General features: G+C 47.4%; 2 protein-coding genes across 3 annotated transcripts in view; one reads left to right on the top strand and one right to left on the bottom strand.

Annotated features, from left to right (window-relative positions):
* The window catches only part of PKP4 (plakophilin 4), a 222,781-nt gene extending 216,809 nt beyond the window's left edge, over positions 1-5,972 (bottom strand). Inside the window, exon 1 of the mRNA XM_075829313.1 lies at positions 5,788-5,972. The gene's annotated coding sequence lies outside the window, so the exon portion shown is untranslated. The remainder of the gene's footprint in view (positions 1-5,787) is intronic.
* Positions 5,755-22,134, top strand: part of CCDC148 (coiled-coil domain containing 148) — a 141,758-nt gene continuing 125,378 nt past the window's right edge. For both annotated transcript variants that reach the window (XM_075829310.1, XM_075829309.1), the window contains exon 1: positions 5,755-6,193. In XM_075829310.1, coding sequence (XP_075685425.1) covers positions 5,986-6,193 — 208 coding nt within the window. In that variant the 5' untranslated portion in view covers positions 5,755-5,985. The remainder of the gene's footprint in view (positions 6,194-22,134) is intronic.

Raw genomic sequence — 22,134 nt, 5'->3', positions numbered from 1 at the left:
AGATAGAATGACAATTACACGGGAGCTGATAAAGTTAAACAAGTAGAATAGCGGATTTTGATCGATTTGACATTGATTGTTTGGGGGTTTTCTCAATAGATCATCATTATTGAAGCGTTTTTTTGAAGCGTCAATGGGTAAAATCTGCTAAACTGTAAACCGCTTGAAGGGACGTCATTTTTTAGACACTGCGTATTTCGGAGCGCAATACAAGCATTTTACACTCCGCAATACGCCTGAAAATATGCTGCGCGAACGTGACCTAATGGTGCAGTGGGATTTTTATTGAATTTAGAAACCCGACAGATGTGGTAAAAAGACCACAAGGTCAAATAAACACGAGGCATATTATGTGAGGATTTGCCTTGCGTATTTTCGATGTGCAAATCTGCAGCGTAGTAAAGTATCAGCAAAGTAAACGACATTAAGAAAAAAAATTCTGTATGTGAATGAAAAACTCAAGTGTGAACATACCCCACGGGCTGATGCACACAGCCATATTACCAATTCTTCTACCAAATCTAAAACTAAATGCAAAGGCTAAAGACACGTGGACTGTAAATACAATGACAGTCCCTATACGGCATGCTCACACACTAGAGCCGGGTTGTGGCTTTCCTGCTGCTGCAAAACTACAATTCTCAGAATGCCCCCCCTAGCTGACGGCTGAGAGTTGTAGTTTCACAACATGCTGGGAGCTGCAGTTTTGCAACAGAAGGAGCGCCACAGATTGCAGACTACAGCTATAGATATTGCCAGCACTCCCTCCACCTCGTCACTTCTACAAACTTCACAACCACCTGCAACCAGGATAAAGTTCTCTCTCTGGAGTCTTTTCTGTCTCGGGCCTTTGAGACCACGTAGCCGCCATTTATCCTGAGAAGACCCTTTGTTATGGGCTTGTACGGGGTATTACAGCAGCGACTACAGGACAATACAGAGCGGCGTGTTTAGCAGCTTCTTATTCACTGAACTTCCTCGCTCTCATTTCAACGCCGGCTGTAAAAGTAAAACCTAGCTGTGTAATATCCAGATCTGTAAACCTGCCAGGGCCCTTGGCTCCCGCTGGGTCAATGTTTTGGAGTAAGTGACACACCCGGCAATTTAAAACCATCAGAGGCTTCCGTCTCCTCTCTCTATCCTGACACCACCCCAGTATGAGGGCATTACTAGTCAAGATTATTTGCTAACGAATAATAATAATTTTTTTTTAAAAAAAGTCCTTCAAATCGCCCTTTACGGTCATCCATTTTTATAAACCTGTATACACCACACACCAGTGTTTCGCCACAACTAAACAGATTTGTCATTCAAGAGCTTGAAAAGTTTGGTGACAACTCCTGTGGTAACTTGGGGTCATCCCGTTAGGATTAGGGAATATGGACATGGCAGAGGGGGGGGGGGGTCCCCTTATAAAGCGGCTGCTCTCACTCAGGCAGACTTGGGCCGTACGTTTTCTTCATGGACAGTCACTCATCTGAATGGCCGCCATGTAATACAACATTTCCCCCACAGTGGCTGCTGCGAATCTTCCCCCGCCAAAATCAGCGCTTTACTGAAAACTCTCATACAGGAGTTGTTTTTTTGCCATGAATTTCACAAAATTGGGCCAAATTTTTGGTGCGATTATGAAAATTGCTGCAAAAACTGTGGCAAGTAATGACTTATGCAAATGCAGAAAATAACAAAATCGAGTAAGGGCCCATTCACACGAACGTGAATAACGTCCATGTGCTGCGCATGGAAATCACGCGCAGCACACGGACCCATTGATTTCAATGGGGCCGTTCAACATGCAGGAGTTTATACGCAGCAAGAGTGCGTTGCGTGAAACTCACTGCATGTCCTATATTGGTGCGTTTTCATGCACCTACGCGCCCATTGAAGCCAATGGATGCGTGATAACCACGCACTGCACACGGATGCACAGCCGTGTGCGGTGCGTGACTTGCGCATCAATTCAACTGAACAAAAAAAAAGGTGCTTTGCAAGTACGTGGAGTGAATATCGCGCGCCACTCGCAAAGCACAGATGAATAACGCAACACACTCGGACCACATTCACGTGCGTTTTTCACGCGTGTGAATCGGATACGCTCGTGTGAATGTAAAGGATTTGTAGAGACTGCCGACTTCACATCCGAGTGGCAGCCGATAGTTTTCACAGACGCGGTCACTTTAGCGGGTGAATCGGGTCAGTGAAAATGGACCCGACTTTCCGATCCGTTGAAAAGATCTTTCCACGGATCATGGACGGGACGCGGCCGGCACACATTGTCGTGTGCATGAGGCATTAGTGGCAGCTATATGAAGGGAACACCCCGTAGGTTTAAAAACCTATAACCCCACTTGATGACCGATGAAACAATCAAACCTGGGGAAAAAAATGCAGCTGGTAAGTGTGACGGTACACATCATACAAGGAAAATCGTACAGATAAAAAGCCCACATTAAATGGGAAAAACGCATCATTTTCTTAATACAGCGGTGTAAAAAAAAACGCCCCATCTGAACTAAATGCCGTTTTTCCCATTGATTACAATGGGAAAGTATTTGTTGGCGCTTCAGTAGCTTTTTTCGAGGCGCATTTCGAGGAGTTTACGCCCTGAAAAACGCCTGTAAACACTGCGTGCGAACATACACTCATACTATTCCTCCTTTGTGATGCATTCCGGATTGTGGCTTCAAAAACTGCATGTGTGAATAAGGCCTAAGGCTCATGTGCGATGGCACATGGAGTCCCTACTGGTCATTCTTATGGGCCCATAAAGACGCTGTGTGCCCACAATACTTGTTGCCTCCACTAGAAACAATACTTCAAGAAGATAATTTCTGCGTTTTACACTACGCCATTATTTTTTTACCGTTTGGATTCCATACGAAGACTGAAAAACCCTCTGCGAAGGCGGACGGCGGTACAGTATAGGCCAATAGCGGACTATCGATGTCGTATTATGGGTCAGTACAACACAGAACCATAATACGGCCGAGTGCATGAGTATTTTCAAGACGTATGTGAGCGGGAGGATGCCAGAGGCGCAGTCTACAGATAAATGATGAAGATCTACAAGTGCTGGAGGAGCGACCGAGGCTGCTATAACAATCCCAATCACTAAATTTACCAATGTGGAGAGCTGGCACTACACCGCACAGCAGAGAATGAATCAGACAGCAAAGAATAAACTAGACATGGTCTTATAATAAAAGGGAGGAGAGAAACACATCCACCTAACTTACCTCAAAAACACCCAGAGGAGAGTGTGACCTTCAGAATGCAAGCCCATATAAACACCTCTAAACATATATACAGATGTAGCAGAGCTGAACTCTTTAGAGCTGAATACACAAACTGCGCTCTGCTACATCTGTAAAACATCCATAACGGGGAAAAAAAGGCATCATGGCAAATAATTTAAACCAGAACAATTGTAAGGCTTGCGTGAAAATGACAATGCCATGATACTGTAATGCACGAACCCTGGGCAAAGGTTGGCCCTAAGCAATCTGTTGCAATTCCTGGATTCCCCCTATACATTCCTGGCATTCCTCCTTCAATATAGAAATCGCACACACCTGCCCAGTCATCAGCTGGGAGCAGCAGTAGCACCCTTCCTGTCTGCAGCGCTGCAGTAGTTGCATTCTGTGCATCACTCTGCATTTTTGCACAACCTTCAGGATTTGCCCCCAATTTACAAGGCAGGGGGTCAACATGGAAGCCACGATGTAACGACAAGCAGCAGAGCGCGGTCACAGCTCATCTGGATCTGCAGCCACTGTGCAGGATTCAGTGGTGACCTTCATCACAGAGAGCTCAGGAGCTGCAAGCCACAGCGTGGAAGTATCAGATGAGGCTTGGCAAAGGCTGGCACGCTGCAGAAAGAGCTTCTAGTAGAACTTAATATACTGCAAATGTAAAACGAGTGACCCATTCACAGTCAAGGTGGCATACAGCCGTGTTTACAGGTAGCGACCCCTCACATGGGTCAAAATTCTGCACAGAATGTAAACAAAGCCCCAAGAAAGTCTACATCAATGAGAAGGACAAATATAATCCCAGGACTGAGACAGACAACATGCCCTCATAGGCTTTACATCCCTTCCATGCCACACTTTGTGACGCCACCTCCTCGGCCTGGGACTGGTAACCAAAAACCTGCATTCTCTCATAGTAAATAGGTTGAAACCACAAGCTCATGAAGCGTCCGGTGTGTGACATTAGGAGCCGCACAAGGACACAGTATAGATCACAGTATACAGAATTTACATATCCATGTAGTGAGCTGGCACTACAGGATGGCAGAAGGTGGGCACCCACACTGTGTGGGGGAAGGGAAAGGTATCATGCCCCCTTATGGTATATTCACCGAAAACACTATGGGTTGTACATCACTAGGAAGCGACTTGTACAAGCGGAGTACTACACAAAGTGAGATGCTGTAGAGCTGGTATCCAGTAGGTATTTGCCCCGTGGTTTACAAGTGCCAGGTAGATGCCAGGGGTGATACAAGTACTGCTCTACTTTAAAGAAATTCAAATTGCTCCTTGCACTACTGGTGGGCACTGGTACCTAGCAATGGGCATCTGCCCAGAGGATATTTGCACTACTGGTGGGCATCTGTCCAGCGGGTCCTCGCCCCTAGCGGGCGGCATCTGTCCAGCGGGTCCTCGCCCCTAGCGGGCGGCATCTGCCCAGCGGGTCCTCGCCCCTAGCGGGGGGCATCTGCCCAGCGGGTCCTCGCCCCTAGCGGGGGGCATCTGCCCAGCGGGTCCTCGCCCCTAGCGGGGGGCATCTGCCCAGCGGGTCCTCGCACCTAGCGGGGGGCATCTGCCCAGCGGGTCCTCGCACCTAGCGGGGGGCATCTGCCCAGCGGGTCCTCGCACCTAGCGGGGGGCATCTGCCCAGCGGGTCCTCGCACCTAGCGGGGGGCATCTGCCCAGCGGGTCCTCGCACCTAGCGGGGGGCATCTGCCCAGCGGGTCCTCGCACCTAGCGGGGGGCATCTGCCTAGCGGGTCCTCGCACCTAGGGGGGGGCATCTGCCCAGAGGGTCCTCGCACCTAGCGGGGGGCATCTGCCCAGTGGGTCCTCGCACCTAGCGGGGGGCATCTGCCCAGTGGGTCCTCGCACCTAGCGGGGGGCATCTGCCCAGTGGGTCCTCGCACCTAGCGGGGGGCATCTGCCCAGTGGGTCCTCGCACCTAGGGGGGGGCATCTGCCCAGAGGGTCCTCGCACCTAGCGGGGGGCATCTGCCCAGTGGGTCCTCGCACCTAGCGGGGGGCATCTGCCCAGTGGGTCCTCGCACCTAGCGGGGGGCATCTGCCCAGTGGGTCCTCGCACCTAGGGGGGGGCATCTGCCCAGTGGGTCCTCGCACCTAGCGGGGGGCATCTGCCCAGTGGGTCCTCGCACCTAGCGGGGGGCATCTGCCCAGTGGGTCCTTGTACCTAGCGGGGGGAATCTGCCCAGTGGGTCCTTGCACCAAAGATATGTATGAGCAGGAGACATTATCCTACAGAGGTGCCAGCCCTGACTACACGAGTTGCTGAGCACTGGCAGTCGGTGGACATTGTAGGAACACGCACTGGAGCAGCGACATCCGTAAGTGAAGGAAGTGCAGGTAGCGATCCCAGATAAAGTCGCAGCGCCGGCATGTGATCCAGAGCCGCACACAGAAAAGTTCCACAGCAGGAGCAGCAGATCTCCGTGGAGAGAGGATTCTGCAGCAGGAGAAGAGGGGCGGGAGACGGCTCCATAGATTGTATGATCCCGTCCACATAACCAGCGCACTTACCTGCCTGCTCACGTCTCCCCAGGCTCCGGATCCCGCAGCTTCATCAGTCTCCACAGCCGCCGGCAGCCCCGCTCCTCGGGCGGACTCTCACCCCGTGTCCATAGTGCGGGAGCCCAATCCCTTCTAGCGAGCACACCGCAGCAGCAGCACCGGGCTCCCAACCGTGTGACGTCACGGCGCAGCCGCTCTGCTCCCAGAATGCCATTGGACAAGGCGCGCCCCCTCTCGGCTATCCTATTGGACATCCCCCTAGATCCAAACCTGCCAATTAGATACTGGGGTCCCGTTGCCCCAGTTACCGATGTTGTTGATTGGAAGTGGGAGGGGCGATTGTGCTGGAACGGGACATTTATCCCGAGTGTATCGCGACAGAACATTATCGTATGCGACCCAGTCACCTGCACAGGTAAGAACAAAACATAGTAAGCATGTGTTATTATATCTTTATAACCCCATACCTCATATACCGCGACAAATGAGGTAAAGGTGGCATCAGGGTATGGAGATGCGGTTATGTCGCAGCGACAGGTATAATTATTATTGCACAGCATCTCCAGTCCCAATTGATTATTAAACATCAGTGATTCAGTAGAGAGTCCATGTTGAATAGTAAAAACCTTTTGAAGAAAATATTTCCTAAATATTTATATTTTATTTTTTTCATTCTGAACTCCCATAATTCCCCAGAAGCAGATGTTATATTCTCTGTACCCTGACAGGAGATTTCACCTGGGCTCATCGCCCCCTGCTGCACCTGCCTGACAGTAAGGGTGAATTCACACACTGCGTAAATACTGAGTGTAAATTGACCTGCGGTGCGGTTTTATTCCGCAGCATGTCAATTATATTTGCGTTATACGCTGTTTATTTGTTGCGGGTTTACCCCATTGAACTCAAAGGGGAGGTTAAACCCGCAACAGATAGCAGTTGTTGCCTTTATTGCAGTGGTTTGGCAGCAATTCTGCAGCAAAAAACGCAACTCAGGAAAAAAAATAAATCTTATACTTACCCAGAATTCTGTCTTCCTCCCTCCAGCGCAGCCTCCTGGGATGACATTTCATCCCATGTGACCGCTGCAGCCAATCATAGGCTGTAGCGGCAGTCACATGGGATGAAACATCATCCCAGGAGGCCGGAGCAGGCCGGCTAAGTGCTGCAGTTTTCCACAGCGGACATTCCGGACGAAAAACTGCACCACAGTTTGATGCGGGTTTTTCGCCCAGAATTCCCCGTGGCGCACAGGGTGGATACACTATTACGCAGCGTATCCGCCCTGTGTGAACTCAGCCTAAGGGTGATTTCACACACAGAATTTTGTTGCAGAAATTTCATCCCATACATCTGAATGGGGTCATTTCTATCATGATTTGTGTGACATGTACAGATTTACAAAAAGTTGCAGTAATGGGGCTTTCTTGGTCACTTAAAAGACAGGCTGCAGGCACGGGATGTGATAAGTAATTCTCACCTGGTAAATCCCCCACCGCTCCAGCGCCGCCGGTCTGGCGGTCTCCGCCAATCTGTTTACTTATACAGGAAGTGATGACGTTCCGCTCCATCCATGTGACCGCTGCAGCCAATAATTGACCTCACTAGTGATGCCGGCAAGAGCACATGCCCAGGGCCGGGTCATTATTGGTACTATTGTAGCCCCTGCTGCCTCCTAAAAGAAAACCTGTTAAAAATGTCACAAAAATACGGTAAAACACAGCAAAAAGCTGCCATGAGGGTTCAGTAGGTAGCGGTATAAGAAGGCAAGATATTAAAATAGCAGTATTACATTTATTACATTTATCACATTTCTCTTTGGCTCCTCTTCGTCTCCGTTGCGCTGCGTCATTCTGCCGGCTTGGTGAGACACCACCCCATGACCACAATGTTAAGCGGTGTTTCCCATCTCAGACATTTTTTATATATCCATGTGATATGCCATAAATGTCTGATAGATGTGGGTCCAGCTCTGCAACCAGCACCTATCTTAAGATCAGTGGTCCCCCAACCCCATCCCCACCTGGTAAGATGCCACATCCAGGTGGAGTTGTTGCAGAGGTGGTCGGGTTCTGAAAAAAGCAGAGCTCGCTGAGCTACATTGTTTCCATATCTCCCATATAGAGGAATTGGAGTTCTGTAAATAGCAGAGCACAGCGGGCTATGCTGTTTCCAGAACCCAGGCCACCACTGCACCTATTCCCCACCTGAATGCGGAGGCCATCTCACCAAGCAGGGATGGGTTCGGGGGACTGCCGATTCAAGATAGGTGCAAGACATTTATGGCATATCCCATGGATATATCATAAAGGTCCAGGATGGGAATACCCCTTTAAGTATTTCTTTGGCACCTGGGCCCGGCTATATATTGAATCTATTAATATTCCCTGTCCTGCAGGGGTCCGAGCCTGGCAACCAGGTTGCTTTCAAATAGACTACACAGGGACAGCTCGGGGAATACGCAGTAGTCAGTAGCCATCCTGCCCTTATGAACTTGTGTATTCTTAATGATGACAATCTGGTGGCTGAGCTGGGTTGGGGGCATAATGAGACTCAACTGCGCTGCCATTGCAAGAAGCACTGCTGGGCAACGGAAAATAACAATGAAGAAGCCATAACCAAAAATAGGTGATGAGATATCTATAGACCCCTAAAGCCAGGATCACACACGCAGTTTTTGTGGCAATTTTTGGCTATTTGAATTTTTTTTTTTAGCCAAACGCAGAAGTGGACACAAAAGAAAGGAGATGTATCAGTGTTTACTTTATAACTTTCCTGCCTTTTGGATCCACTAAAAAACGTACCCAAAAACGTACCCAAAAACTGCATATAATTTGTATGTGTGATCATGGCCTTAATTGGGTCTTCCTATAATTAATCTTTAATAATATCCATAGGATAGGCGATAAATAACTGATCAGTGGGGGTCCGACCGCTGTGTCCCCCACCAATCACGAGAACGGGCTTACCTTGCCGTTCCTGGGCGCCCCATAGGAATGGAGTGGTAGTGTGCTTGCTCGACCACTGCTCCATTCATTTCTAATGGGCTGCCAAACGCTATCTTCGGCAGCCCCATAGAAATGAATGGAGCGGTGCAAACTACCGCTCCATTCCTATGGGGCTCCCAGTTATCTCCCCCCAACTTCCTCATAGACATTAGGATTTAGTGAGTGTGCATGTTTATTGTAAGAGTATACGCCATGGTGAAATCCAATGTGCTCAATCTATTTCGATGGCGGATACTAAGCCCTCATGCTCATTAGAGTGTTGGCCGAAATTGGCAGGTTTGCTCTACATTTATCGCATGTATACTTGGTGAGACCCCCTCTGCAGGACTTACCTCATTGCCTTTTCTTAATATGGGCAATGGGACCCCTTTACATTTGCATGACTTTTTAGGGAGTAAATGAAAATGAATGTTTATTGGTAGAGAACCTGCTAAAGTCATACTGCATTGATTCCTCATAGTAGGCAAGAAAAAACAAGTAAGCACCACCAAAGAAGGTTAAATATTCCTAAATCCTCATCTTGTAGCATCTCCACCATTGAAGCCAAGTCCCGTATCCGTGCATTGTTCTATAACGTTTACATGACACCACACAAGATAGAAATGATAGGGGCAGTTGTTCTGTATATACTGTGGTTGAAATGAACACTTAATTTAGACATTCTCTTTGGGTACAACAGTCTGAGCCTCTCTGGAGCAGCGCGCCACACCACAGACATAGCACCATCTGTGTTTATGTTGGCATTATAATAACTAAAGCTTTTTATTATTGATTAAACCAGCGGAAGAAGAGAGACCGTGGTAAAGATCGAGCATTCCTGGCTATGATTGGAGTCAGCAGAGTAATCATGGGAATTTTGGGTAAAAGAAAGGCAGATTCGGGTGCTTTTTCTTAAGAGACTATTAAAAAGTCAGGCATTTAACTATCATAGATCACATTTTTGCATTTAAAATCATTTTTGAGATGCCAATAGGCTTTGTAAAAACTGTGAGGTGCACATAATGCTTCTTTTCTTACACAGCCCCTATTTGTATAAAGGTAATATTTATTATGTCTCTAAATAATGTTTTCTATGTACTATAACTTGCTACTATATAACAAAATAAACATTGTTTCCAGGATTTTACATCAATGGGACCCCCACAGGCTGTGCCTGGTACTGCAGCTCATCCCCAGCTCTCCCAAACACATGAAAGAGGATGAGCTGCCGTACCAGGCACAGCTGCATGAACAGAACCGTTGCTGTGTCTGCTGTAAGGGTATGTTCACACGCAGAATCAAAAACGGCTGAAAATGACGGAGCTGTTTTCAGAGAAAATACCCTCTGATTTTCAGCCATTTTTGAAGCGGAAAACGTTTTTTTCAGGCAATTTTTGTAACGTTTTTTTTTAGCTCTTTTTCAATTGACACAATTAAAAACAGCTTCCAAAATGGCTCAAGAAGTGACATGCTTCTTTTTATGAGGCGCTTTTTTTTTTATGCGCCGTTTTTTTAAAAAAAGGTCCCATCTGAACGAAACGCAGTTTCTCCCATTGAATTCAATGGGCAGATGTTTGTAGGCGTTTAGCTACCGTTTGTTCAGGCGTATTTTGCGGCGCTTACGCCCCCCGAAATATGTCTGAAAACACAGTGTGTGAACATACCCTGACAGTGATGGGGCCACGGCAAGCCAGCAATTGGGGGTGCCATGGATTGGACCAACATTATCATACATTGATGAACTAGCATAATGAAAACCCTCCTAGCTGTACTTGACTTCACTATAAAATATGCCAACAATATACAATCAAAACCTCATCTGTGCTCAGAACTCTTATTCTATTACTATGTGCTGCACTGGTCTCCCAGCCAGTTATGTGGGGTTCTATTAGTCAGAGCAGAGTCTACTATGGCGGACTCTATGCAACATATAGAGCCATTTGAATGAACACTGCATGGGAAATGTGCAGGCGATGACAGCTTATACGGCTATATCAGCTGATCACAAGGATTTACAGCAGTCGGGTCCCCCCTTGATCAGCTCACAATCAGGAGAGCTGCAAATGAAAAGTTTTTTTTTAGATGGTACAGTCCCTTTAATGCGCTGTATGGTGAAAAAATAGAAACGAGTACTTTTAAAAATGAGTTTATAAGGGTCCGCTGCTGACATTTATGTACAATCGTTCATTTACAGTTCCGTTGTTATCTCCCTGTAAGGCCCAGTTTACATGCTTACAAGACGCGTGTTATTTATTTTCTCATATTCCGTGTGGAGTCCCTCCCTTGACTTCAATGGAGAGAATCCGAGTGACAATCCGGAGGTTAATTTGAAAATCCGTCACGCATATTCACAGGAAAGCGGGCAGATTCACTTAATAAGTTCAGTAGTTGTTAAGTAGAAAATCCTGGACGTGTGAACATACCCTAAAGGTAGCATGGCAATTAAATTTTCTAGACATGGTTCATCATTTGATAGTCTCATGATACTAAGATGTCACCGGATATTCCCAGGGGTTAGTTGAAGATATAAAACTCCTTTGTTTCTGACACAGGGCCGAGCTTTTGAAATTGCTCCGAGACTATAGTATCATGTGACACCTAATATCAGGGTAATGGTTCACATGTGAACATAAATAATAGAGAATTGACAGTTATTATTCCTTACAGTAACCAGTCATAGTCTCTGTAAGACTCCAATACTGTACAGTAATATACTTCATTGACATGGTCTGCTACTTTAAAGTAACATTGTTTAAAGAGGATCAGTCACTAGTTTAGTAATGCCCTATCTCCTAGATAATCTAATAGGCGCTGTCACACTGATAATCGTAGTGAAAAGTGTGTTCAAAAAAGTTTATTATTTTAGAAGTTCTGAGCTTTTTTCTAAATTTGCAAATGAGGCTATACTAGACAAGTGGGAGGTAACAGCAGCGATTCTCCTGAGGTGGAGCCTCCTCACAGCCTCTGACGCTGTCCAATCAGCATAAAGCTGCTTCACACAGTGTGAGAGACAGAGGCTGGAGGGAAGGGGGATCACTTGAAATAGCCATATCTCCAGCTGTGGACCACCTAGAACAGTGGTTGTGGTGGCATATGAAAGATGAGATTCGCAGTTCTTTCTGTGAAACAACCGGTGGTATCACCAGTTGAAAACACAGTCGGGAATGGAAGCTGTATACTATATGATCACGCTGTGTTGCTGGGCTGAGAAGAGGAGAACTTTCACATCTTGATTGGGACTAAGACCTTCCTCAATAGCCCCAACAATGTAATATGGTATTTTTGCCACACGTATAACTATAATATAGGAGTGTAGGTTCCGCTTCAAAAGTCCCATGTTTCATGTGTAAAATACATTTCAAATTGTAGAGCTAATATTTTTTTTTTTTGTCATAACCCGTTATAATAATCTGCTTCAGGTTGCTCTTCATATATGGGTTTGTTTAGGGAACTCCCGTAACAACTCCTAAGTCAAAGATTCTCCCAATGCGTTTCTTCTAGGCTTAGAATCATCAGGGGAGATTAGACCATCGTAAAACTCCTTCGTAGTGACAGAAGGTTATAGAGCATAATACTGGTTGTGGCTCCGAAATCAACAATATTTGCAGTGGCAAAGATGAACCATGGCAGAGTTAGCAGCACACGTTTTGCTCCAGGCGCCCATGTCAGGCGTCCGACGTCTTCAATAAACATGTGTTTTCCTCGGCTTTTTAAAGCCGGTCTTTGTTTCTCCCCTAGATACACTCCCCCGTGACATTCGGGAGTGTCTAGTCTAAGCAGACATGCTGATTGGCTACCAACACAAGGTGACCTCTGACTGTGATTTTTAATACCGAAATGTTGGCCTACTGAAAAGTATGTACAGTGTATGCCCTCAATTCTTGGTCAGGGCTCCTTTTGCATGAATTACTGCATCAATGCGGCGTGGCATGGAGGCGATCAGCCTGTGGCACTGCTCAGGTGTTATCAATGCGGCGTGGCATGGAGGCGATTAGCCTGTGGCACTGCTGAGGTGTTATCAATGCGGCGTGGCATGGAGGCGATTAGCCTGTGGCACTGCTGAGGTGTTATCAATGCGGCGTGGCATGGAGGCGATCAGCCTGTGGCACTGCTGAGGTGTTATGGAAGCCCAGGTTGCTTTGATACCGGCCTTCAGCTCGTCTGAATGGTCTGGTGTCTCATCTTCCTCTTGACAATACCCTATAGATTCTCTATGGGGTTAGGTCGGGCGAGTTTGCTGGCCAGTCAAACGCAGTGATACTGAGGTTATTACACCAGGTATTGGTACTTGTGGCAGTGTGGACAGGTGCCAAGTCCTGCTGGAAAATGAAATTGGCATCTCCATAAAGCTGTCAGCAGAAGGAAGCATGAAGTGCTCGAAAATGTCCTGCTAGACGCTGCGCTGACTCTGGACTTGATATAACACAGTGGACCAACACTGCTGCTCAGTGTCCGAAGTCCTGTTTTCAGATGAGAGTAAATTTTGCATTTCATTTGGAAATCAAGGTCCCAGGGTCTGGAGGAAGAGTGAAGTGGTGCTCAAGCCACAATCCAAGTTGCTTGCAGTCCAGTGTGAAGTTTCCACAGTCAGTGATGGTTTGGGGGCCATGTCATGTGCTGGTGTTAAGTTATGAACCGCTTTAACTGAACCAGTCAGTCCTGCGGACCTGACGAGTACAGGATTCAGCATAAGATACAGAGAGCAGCTGTATCTCAAAAAGTAAAAATTATTTTAAACAAAAAATAATTTGAAAGTTGCACACACTGCCTTGATATTTTTATTATTAAAAAAAAACAAACGCTTTCAAAGGTTTACATGGTCTCTAATGGTGACTGAGGAGGTTTCTGCACATTTTCATAGAGCCTGCAGGCCGAAAAGGGGAATTACAGTCTGCCGGAATGTAAACGAAGATTCGATATATATTTCATATATTCACATATACTACTGATATATATAACGATATGTACACTTTAAGAAACATAGAGTTTAATTCTGACTTATCACAATGTAAATCTAAATAAATTAACCCCCACATAGCGAAAAATATTTTGGTAATACCATTCTAATAGGATGTGTGCAAAACCTTCAAAAGCAGCGTTCTGATGACAGACGATCTTTATGGGTTTTTACGGGAATTATGAATTATTGTTTGCGGCCAATATTATACATGTGCCGGTAGATAAAGGTTCATTTATACATGAGGTCCCCCATTTATATTTATTTCATATAAAATCAATGCTAAAATGACACCTGGGAATGCAAATATAGTTGTGTCCCAGTTACAGACAGAACTGGGTTAATGTCAGTCAGAAATAATCTGCGACACATGTTTAGGACAGTTCTGTTCTGTTTCTGTTCTTTTACTACTGAGACTTCTGCAGAATGCTCAGATTTCTTCCTTTGCTGTCTGTAGTTACATGATAAGGTTTTTCCAGGGATGCTGTACCGTAGACCTGAATATAAAGGGAAACCAAAGCAAAGAAACAAGTTAGTAAAACACTATTTTGACCGTTACATTAAAACCCCATTAGCCTAGAACTAAATAATTATTTCTTATGTAACCAAATCTTTCCAAATATAATATTTGATAGCCCAGAAACAGGCTGGTCCAGCTCAGCTACATTGATAATAGTGGATGCCCATTCATTTCAATGGGTTCCTAGAATATTTTGTTTTCATTGCAGTAGCATGCATGACGTTATCGTAACCCACAATCTGAGCTGGGGTTGTCCGAACCAGACAATCCCTTTTAGGCTAAATATCAGCAAATAGATAACCTTTATTCACATCCACCATCAGGACAGCACTGCAATATGAGCCTGGGCATTTATAAAACACCATAAAACAGCAAAAGCCCTAAATAGTTAAAACAGCAATGCTTCTGTAACGGTGTTCGGTAGAAATGTCTGCGCGCACTCTCGCCCCCTAGCTGTTGACGGGAAGGGGCTGTGTAAAGGATCTGCCAGGCACAGCAGGGTTAACTCCCAGAACTAATCAGTCAGCACCTGAGAATACATCCCTGAGACTGACTCCTGCTTCCACCATTCAGGCTGGCAGGCTTAGGAGTGGGAGAGCCTATCGTAACCTGGCCAGACTCAGCTAGCTCCCGCCCTCGGTCTATTTAAGCCTGCACTTCCTGTCCCTCTGTGCTTGTTATTGCTTTTGTTTCTTTCCTTGTGGTTTCCTGGCCCAGCTACAGCTCCTGCTATTTTTGATCCTGCTCCATACCGACCCTGGCTTACCGACTACTCTTCTGCTTTTCGTTTTGTACCTCGCACACTCCTGGCTTGACTCGGCTCGTTCACCACTCTGGTTGCTCACGGTGTTGCCGTGGGCAACGGCCCCTTTTCCTTGCTTGTGTTCCTTGTATGTTTGTCGTGTTTGTCGTGCACTTACTGAGCGCAGGGACTGCCGCCCAGTTGTACCCCGTCGCCTAGGGCGGGTCGTTGCAAGTAGGCAGGGACAGAGTGGCGGGTAGATTAGGGCTCACTTGTCCGTCTCCCTACCCCCTGCCATTACATAATAACAAGCCCATACCTAGTCTACCCCTGGTCCCTGACACCACTATGGATCCCCGTGAGACCCTGGCTCAGCAAATGCAGGGTCTCTCCCTACAGGTCCAGGCCCTGGCTCAGAGGGTCAACCAGCCTGATGCTACCCTGGTAGTTCCCCTCACCGCACCTCTTGAACCCCACCTCAAGTTGCCCGACCGGTTCTCAGGGGACCGGAGGACTTTTCTCTCCTTTCGGGAGAGTTGTAGGCTTTACTTTCGTTTAAAGCCTCATTCCTCAGGTTCTGAGAGCCAGCGGGTGGGTATAATTATGTCCCGGCTCCAGGAAGGGCCCCAAGAGTGGGCCTTCTCCTTGGCTCCTGACGCCCCTGAACTTTCCTCCGTTGATTGTTTCTTTTCTGCTCTCGGACTTATTTATGACGAGACTGACAGGACTGCCTTTGCCGAGAGTCAGCTGGTGACCTTAAGTCAGGGTAAGAGACCTGTTGAGGAGTATTGCTCTGACTTTCGGAAGTGGTGCGTAGCTTCTCGGTGGAATGACCCTGCCTTAAGGTGCCAGTTTAGGTTGGGTCTGTCGAATGCCCTGAAAGACCTGCTAGTTAGCTATCCCTCTTCTGACTCCCTAGACCAGGTTATGGCTTTAGCGATACGACTTGACCGACGTCTCAGGGAACGACAACGTGAACGTTTATGTGTTTTCTCCTCCGACTCCCCCATGATGCCTCCCGAAGCTCCGTTGCTTCGTTCCTCCCCGAAAGATTCAGAGATACCTATGCAACTCGGGGCCTCCGTGTCCCCCCAACAACGTAGAGAATTCCGCAGGAAGAATGGTCTCTGCTTCTACTGTGGGGACGACAAGCATCAAGTGAACAACTGTCCTAAGCGTAAGGTTGCAGCCAGAGAACTTCCGCGTCTAAGTGATCATCGGGGAGGTCACTTGGGCGCACAGGTATTTCCCGTAAATATGAAACGTACTAAGATCTTGCTTCCCTTTCAGGTCTCTTTTGGTGGTAGGTCTGCTACCGGCAGTGCTTTCGTGGATTCAGGGTCCTCTACTAATATCATGTCTGTGGAATTTGCTATGTCCCTTGCTATGCCTCTTATTGATTTGCCTAAACCTGTCCCGGTAGTGGGTATCGATGCCACTCCTCTTGCTAATGGTTATTTTACACAGCATACCCCTGTTTTTGAACTCCTTGTTGGCTCCATGCATTTGGAGCAATGCTCTGTACTGTTGATGCAGGGATTATCGTACGATTTGGTTCTAGGTCTTCCCTGGTTGCAGTTGCATAATCCTACGTTTGACTGGAATACTGGGGAGCTAACCAAATGGGGTAATGAATGTTGTACGTCATGTTTTTCTGTTAATTCTATTTCTCCCCCTAAGGAGGCGAATACGCTACCTGAGTTTGTTCAGGACTTCGCTGATGTTTTCTCTAGGGAGGCCTCCGAAGTGTTACCTCCTCATAGAGAATACGATTGCGCTATCGAATTGGTACCAGGAGCTAAGCTTCCTAAGGGTAGGATATTTAATCTTTCTTGTCCCGAACGTGAAGCTATGAGAGTGTATATCCAGGAATCCCTGGCCAAGGGTTACATTCGTCCCTCTTCTCCGGTAGGTGCTGGCTTCTTCTTTGTGGGGAAGAAGGATGGTGGTCTTAGGCCATGCATTGACTACCGTAGCCTGAATAAGGTCACGGTAAGGAACCAGTATCCCCTTCCTTTGATTCCTGATCTCTTTAATCAGGTTCAGGGGGCCCAATGGTTTTCTAAATTGGATCTACGGGGGGCGTATAACCTTATTCGCATCAAAGAGGGGGATGAGTGGAAGACTGCGTTTAACACGCCCGAAGGCCATTTCGAATACCTTGTCATGCCCTTTGGGTTGTGTAATGCCCCTGCGGTCTTCCAGAATTTCATAAATGAGATTTTGAGAAATTACCTGGGGATTTTTCTGGTAGTGTACCTTGATGACATACTGGTGTTTTCCAAGGACTGGTCCTCCCACGTGGAGCATGTCAGGAAGGTGCTCCAGGTCCTTCGGGAAAATAAACTGTTTGCCAAAACCGAAAAATGTGTGTTTGGGGTACAGGAGATTCCATTTTTGGGTCAAATCCTCACTCCTCATGAATTCCGCATGGACCCCGCCAAGGTTCAGGCTGTGGCGGAATGGGTCCAACCTGCCTCCCTGAAGGCGTTACAGTGTTTTTTGGGGTTTGCTAATTACTACAGGAAATTTATTGCTAACTTCTCGGTCATCGCTAAGCCCCTTACGGACCTCACTCGCAAAGGTGCTGATCTCCTCCACTGGCCTCCTGAGGCTGTCCAGGCTTTTGAGGTCCTTAAGAAGTGCTTTGTCTCGGCCCCGGTGCTGGTTCAGCCCAACCAAATGGAGCCATTTATCGTGGAAGTTGACGCATCTGAGGTGGGAGTGGGGGCTGTCTTGTCCCAGGGTACCAGGTCCCTCACTCATCTCCGCCCCTGTGCCTACTTCTCCAGGAAGTTTTCGCCAACTGAAAGTAACTATGATATTGGCAACCGCGAACTCTTAGCCATTAAATGGGCATTTGAAGAGTGGCGCCACTTCCTGGAGGGGGCTAGGCACCAGGTAACGGTCCTTACCGACCACAAGAATCTGGTTTTCCTAGAATCTGCCCGGAGGCTAAACCCGAGACAAGCTCGATGGGCGTTATTTTTTACCAGATTCAATTTTTTGGTTACCTATAGGGCTGGGTCTAAAAATATTAAGGCTGATGCACTGTCGCGTAGCTTCATGGCCAGCCCTCCTTCGGAGGAAGATCCTGCTTGTATTTTGCCTCCAGGTATAATCATTTCCTCGATCGATTCTGATTTAGTCTCTGAAATTGCTGCTGATCAAGGTGCAGCTCCCGGGAACCTTCCTGAGAACAAGCTGTTTGTTCCCCTGCAATTCCGGCTAAGGGTACTTAGGGAAAATCATGACTCCGCACTATCTGGCCATCCAGGCATCCTGGGTACCAAACACCTCATTACCAGAAATTATTGGTGGCCTGGGTTGCCTAAAGACGTTAAGGCCTACGTCGCCGCTTGTGAGGTTTGTGCTAGGTCCAAGACTCCCAGGTCCCGACCAGCGGGCTTACTGCGTTCGTTGCCCATTCCCCAGAGACCTTGGACACATATCTCCATGGATTTTATCACCGATTTGCCTCCATCCCAAGGCAAGTCGGTGGTGTGGGTGGTGGTGGACCGCTTCAGTAAGATGTGCCACTTTGTGCCCCTCAAGAAACTACCCAACGCCAAAACGTTGGCTACCTTGTTTGTCAAACACATCCTGCGTCTCCATGGGGTCCCTGTCAATATTGTTTCGGACAGAGGGGTACAATTTGTTTCATTGTTTTGGAGAGCCTTCTGTATGAAGTTGGGGATTGATCTGTCCTTCTCCTCTGCCTTCCATCCTGAAACCAATGGCCAAACGGAGAGGACTAATCAATCTCTAGAACAATACTTAAGGTGTTTTGTCTCTGACTGTCAATTTGATTGGGTCTCTTTCATTCCCCTCGCCGAATTTTCCCTTAATAACCGGGTCAGTAACTCGTCAGGGGTCTCTCCTTTTTTTTGTAATTTTGGGTTTAATCCACGGTTCTCCTCCGTTTCACCTGGTAGTTCCAACAATCCTGAGGTAGAGGTCATTCATCGGGAACTGTGCACAGTCTGGGCCCAGGTTCAGAAAAACCTAGAGGTGTCCCAGAGCGTACAAAAAACTCAGGCTGATAAAAAACGTTCTGATAACCCCCTGTTTATGGTCGGGGATCTGGTGTGGTTGTCGTCTAGGAACTTGCGTCTCAAGGTTCCGTCCAAGAAGTTTGCTCCCCGGTTTATTGGGCCGTATAAGGTCATTGAGGTCCTCAATCCTGTCTCCTTCCGGCTGGAGTTACCCCCGTCTTTTCGGATACACGACGTGTTTCATGCCTCCCTCCTCAAACGCTGCTCCCCGTCCTTGGCTCCCTCGAGGAGACCTCCTGTTCCCATCCTCACCCCGGAGGGGGTGGAATTCGAGGTGGCCAGGATTGTGGACAGCAAGATGGTCCAAGGCTCCCTCCAGTACCTGGTCCATTGGAGAGGATACGGGCCCGAGGAGAGGACTTGGGTACCCGCCCGGGATGTTCATGCTGGGGTATTGGTCAGGAGGTTCCACCTGCGTTTCCCCAGTAAGCCAGGTCCACTTAGAAAGGGTCCGGTGGCCCCTCATAAAAGGGGGGGTACTGTAAAGGATCTGCCAGGCACAGCAGGGTTAACTCCCAGAACTAATCAGTCAGCACCTGAGAATACATCCCTGAGACTGACTCCTGCTTCCACCATTCAGGCTGGCAGGCTTAGGAGTGGGAGAGCCTATCGTAACCTGGCCAGACTCAGCTAGCTCCCGCCCTCGGTCTATTTAAGCCTGCACTTCCTGTCCCTCTGTGCTTGTTATTGCTTTTGTTTCTTTCCTTGTGGTTTCCTGGCCCAGCTACAGCTCCTGCTATTTTTGATCCTGCTCCATACCGACCCTGGCTTACCGACTACTCTTCTGCTTTTCGTTTTGTACCTCGCACACTCCTGGCTTGACTCGGCTCGTTCACCACTCTGGTTGCTCACGGTGTTGCCGTGGGCAACGGCCCCTTTTTCTTGCTTGTGTTCCTTTGTATGTTTGTCGTGTTTGTCGTGCACTTACTGAGCGCAGGGACTGCCGCCCAGTTGTACCCCGTCGCCTAGGGCGGGTCGTTGCAAGTAGGCAGGGACAGAGTGGCGGGTAGATTAGGGCTCACTTGTCCGTCTCCCTACCCCCTGCCATTACAGGCTGTAATCATTTGGCTGATCTATTTGGAGAGAGATTGCACATGAAGAGGAAGTGACCTCCTCATATGTGACTTTCTGGCCTAACATTGGCAGAGTTGGGTGCTGGCAATTGTGCTTTATCTGCTTAATTTGGACTTACTAGCAGGCAAAGGGAACTGTGGCAGGCACCGTTGTTTGGCACTGTGACAGGCTCTGCTTATGTGGCAACGTTGTAAGCACTGTTTATGGGGTGCTGTGGCAGGCACTGCTTATGGGCACTGCTTATGGGCACCGTGTCAGGCACTGCTTATTGGCACTGTGGCAAACACTGCTTATGGGGCACTGTGTTAGACACTGCTTATGAGGCTCTGTGGCAAGCACTGCTTATGGGACACTGGTAGACACTGCTTATGGGACACTGTGGCAGACACTGCTTATGGGGCACTGTGGCAGGCACTGCTTATTGGGAACTATGGTAAGCACAGCTTATAGGCCACTGTGGCAGACACCTCTTATGGGATACTTTGTCTAATTCGGCTTATGGTGCACTGTGACAGAATCAAATTTCGTTCTTGATGTAAAATAAATGTCTGACTGTAAACATGGCCGTGTGGATGAAGCTTTTCTGATGAACAGGTCATAGGACTTCTGCAGTAGAAGTTCTGTACATAGTTCATCTGATGCATAGAAGTGACATGGAACATGCGGATAAGGGGCCAGACATTTCTGATAGCGGCCCTTACTTTATTTTACTAAGTTGTCTTCTGTTATTGGCACAGGGAAATGGCACTGTTATTGGCACAGGGAAATGACACTGTTATCGGCACAGGGAAATGACACTGTTATCGGCACAGGGAAATGACACTTTTATTGGCACAGGTAAATGACACTGTTATCGGCACAGGTAAATGACACTGTTATCGGCACAGGGAAATGACACGGTTATCGGCACAGGGTAATGACACTGTTATCGGCACAGGGTAATGACACTGTTATCGGCACAGGGTAATGACACTGTTATCGGCACAGGGTAATGACACTGTTATCGGCACAGGGTAATGACACTGTTATCGGCACAGGGTAATGACACTGTTATTGGCACAGGGAAATGACACTGTTATCGGCACAGGGAAATTACACTGTTATCGGCACAGGGTAATGACACTGTTATCGGCACAGGGTAATGACACTGTTATCGGCACAGGGAAATTACACTGTTATTGGCACAGGGAAATGACACTGTTATCGGCATGCCTCCAGCAATGCAAAGAACACAACGTGCAGTCGGCTCCAATCTTCCCAGTGGAGGATTCTTTTAAGTTTACCTTTATTATAATAGAAACATAGGCGTTCTTCTGTGCTGGATCAATCCTACCTCATATGTTCCTGAATCTGTGTTTGATTTGGTCTGGGAAAATCTGTTTATTTGTTTATTGGTGTCTCTGTGTTCAATGGAAATTACCCTCAGATTTCCATACACCCTGCGGCCACGCTGTGGTTTTATGAGGCAACTTTTGGCCACGTAGCTTGTACAAGAAACCATGTGCTTCACCTATTCAGGCCCTGCAACCGAAAACCACTGCAATTCGCATTAAAATCTCATGGTGTTTTGCCTCGCTGTTCTCGGCCACGTGGTAAATACCGCAGTTTGTAATGTAAGGCGCCTTTAGGCCAGGTTCAATACAGTTTTTCATAGTGGGAAAACCGTGGCGTGCGATTGTTTTATAAAAGTGTATGGGATTTGTAAACATTTAAATCCCGTTTTACAATCGCAAATCCACCTCTCTAGAGGAACAGAATCCAAATATACCAAGGATTGGTGGTGGTCCCAGCGGCCAGTTCCTCACCTAGTTATGTGCCGTGGCTCTGCTGACGATTCACCGTCCATAGCTCCAGCATCTTCTCCGGCTGCACCCTTTCTTTCCAACTACTTCTCCAGCCCTGGCTACTCCTGTCCTCATATGGCCCACCAGTTTTTTTTAAATCAAAATAGTTTTGCTAACAGGTGACGTTATACAATGGGTCCAAGTTCATTGTTTAAACTTGCATTTTCTTGCAGTATAGAG

Source organism: Rhinoderma darwinii, chromosome 6, assembly GCF_050947455.1.
Source record: "Rhinoderma darwinii isolate aRhiDar2 chromosome 6, aRhiDar2.hap1, whole genome shotgun sequence".
Taxonomy (NCBI): Eukaryota; Metazoa; Chordata; class Amphibia; order Anura; family Rhinodermatidae; genus Rhinoderma; species Rhinoderma darwinii.
This window is presented reverse-complemented; position numbering and strand designations above follow the sequence as displayed.